The sequence below is a fragment of the Etheostoma spectabile genome, unplaced genomic scaffold, assembly GCF_008692095.1.
Source record: "Etheostoma spectabile isolate EspeVRDwgs_2016 unplaced genomic scaffold, UIUC_Espe_1.0 scaffold271, whole genome shotgun sequence".
Taxonomy (NCBI): domain Eukaryota; kingdom Metazoa; phylum Chordata; class Actinopteri; order Perciformes; family Percidae; genus Etheostoma; species Etheostoma spectabile.
The window spans coordinates 517,777-519,085 of record NW_022605575.1 but is presented as its reverse complement, the minus strand read 5'-3'; the positions used below and the strand labels follow the sequence as shown (position 1 = coordinate 519,085).

The window sequence follows — 1,309 nt, the reverse complement described above, 5'->3', positions numbered from 1 at the left end:
GCCAGGCGGTCTCAGCTAGGCAGCACTCCAGATTTCAGGTATCCAGTGTCGGCTTCCTCGATGATGGACAGTAACTCGGACCATTACGGCAGCGCTCTTGTGCTGAGACGGCCTCAAAAGGGACGAATCGCAGCGCTCCGGGACGAGCCGTCCAAGGTGAGCTCCCAGCTCATTTGATGGTGGCTTGTTTATTAAATGTTTGCGTACAATATTCATATTGGATTTGAGGTGAATACTAAACTTTATAGTTTCTCTCTGGATTTTAAAGGAATGCATCAGGCTGTTTAATTAACTTACTTCTTAACATTAGAGAACATCTAGGTGTCCATGGGACTTAGGCTGAGACTTTAGCGTAACCAATGAGCATCTAATCAAATGACAAAGTGAGAACTTGGTGTGTGGCTAGGTTTAGTACATTTGAAAAGAAGATTGTCAAATTCTTATAAGTTGTTCAACAAGTTGCAAAGTAAACAATGAAGCTTTTCTTGGGATCTTTCCTCCGTTTTTAAATAAGTGAATTTACTGGAAGCTTTTCTTTATTTTTGTGTTGTCTTCCTTGTGATGTGTGTTATTTGTATCACGTGCCTTTTTCCTACTTTCTTTTGTTTTTTTGATGACTTTATTCTTCTCCATTTCTTTCTGTTTGCATCCTCTCTGGACATCAGCGACATGTAAGTCAGTGTGGTGGAGATAACCGTGACAGTTACTTGTGTCTGTGGTGCATTAATAAATATTCAAGTACCCTAACCTCCTTTTCTCCCTGTGTTTTTCTCCTGTTCTCCCAACCATATCCTTTTCCTGCTTTCAATATCTGATTTACTCTTGGTATCCTTATCTCTCCCTCCATTTTCCTCTCTCCTGTTTTACACCTGTATGATTGAATCCAGGTGCAGACCTTGAACGAGCAGGAGTGGGAGCGCATGCAGCAGGCCAACGTGCTGGCGAATGTTGCCCAGGCCTTTGAGAGTGACATGGACGCGTCGGACCTGGAGGAGGACAGAGAAACGATATTCAGCTCGGTGGACCTGCTGTCGCCTGGTGGCCAGGCTGACGCACAGACCCTCGCCTTAATGCTGCAGGAGCAGCTGGACGCTATCAACAATGAAATTAGGTACCAGCAGCCACACAGCTTCTAGAACAAGAACACCAAACCTTGTTTCACCTTAGTCTGAATCCACAGAAGCACATTTCCAGGATAAGTGCCTGAATGTCTCTCTGCTTCCGTTCTCTGTGTGTTGCCACTCTCAAACATTGTTAGCGTAGGGAAACAAATGTAAATGTAAATGTGCTGTATTTATATAGCGCTTTT

The 1,309-nt window shown here is 43.9% G+C and overlaps 1 protein-coding gene across 22 annotated transcripts in view; it reads left to right on the top strand.

The window, feature by feature from the left end:
- ppfia1 (PTPRF interacting protein alpha 1) overlaps positions 1–1,309 on the top strand; it is a 57,948-nt gene that overhangs the window by 36,441 nt on the left and 20,198 nt on the right. For 16 of the 22 annotated variants that reach the window (XM_032510756.1, XM_032510752.1, XM_032510748.1 and 13 more), the window contains 3 exons: positions 6–156; positions 666–671; positions 888–1,111. In XM_032510756.1, coding sequence (XP_032366647.1) covers positions 6–156; positions 666–671; positions 888–1,111 — 381 coding nt within the window. The remainder of the gene's footprint in view (positions 1–5; positions 157–665; positions 672–887; positions 1,112–1,309) is intronic. The other 6 variants (XM_032510763.1, XM_032510762.1, XM_032510749.1 and 3 more) reach the window with 1 other exon arrangement.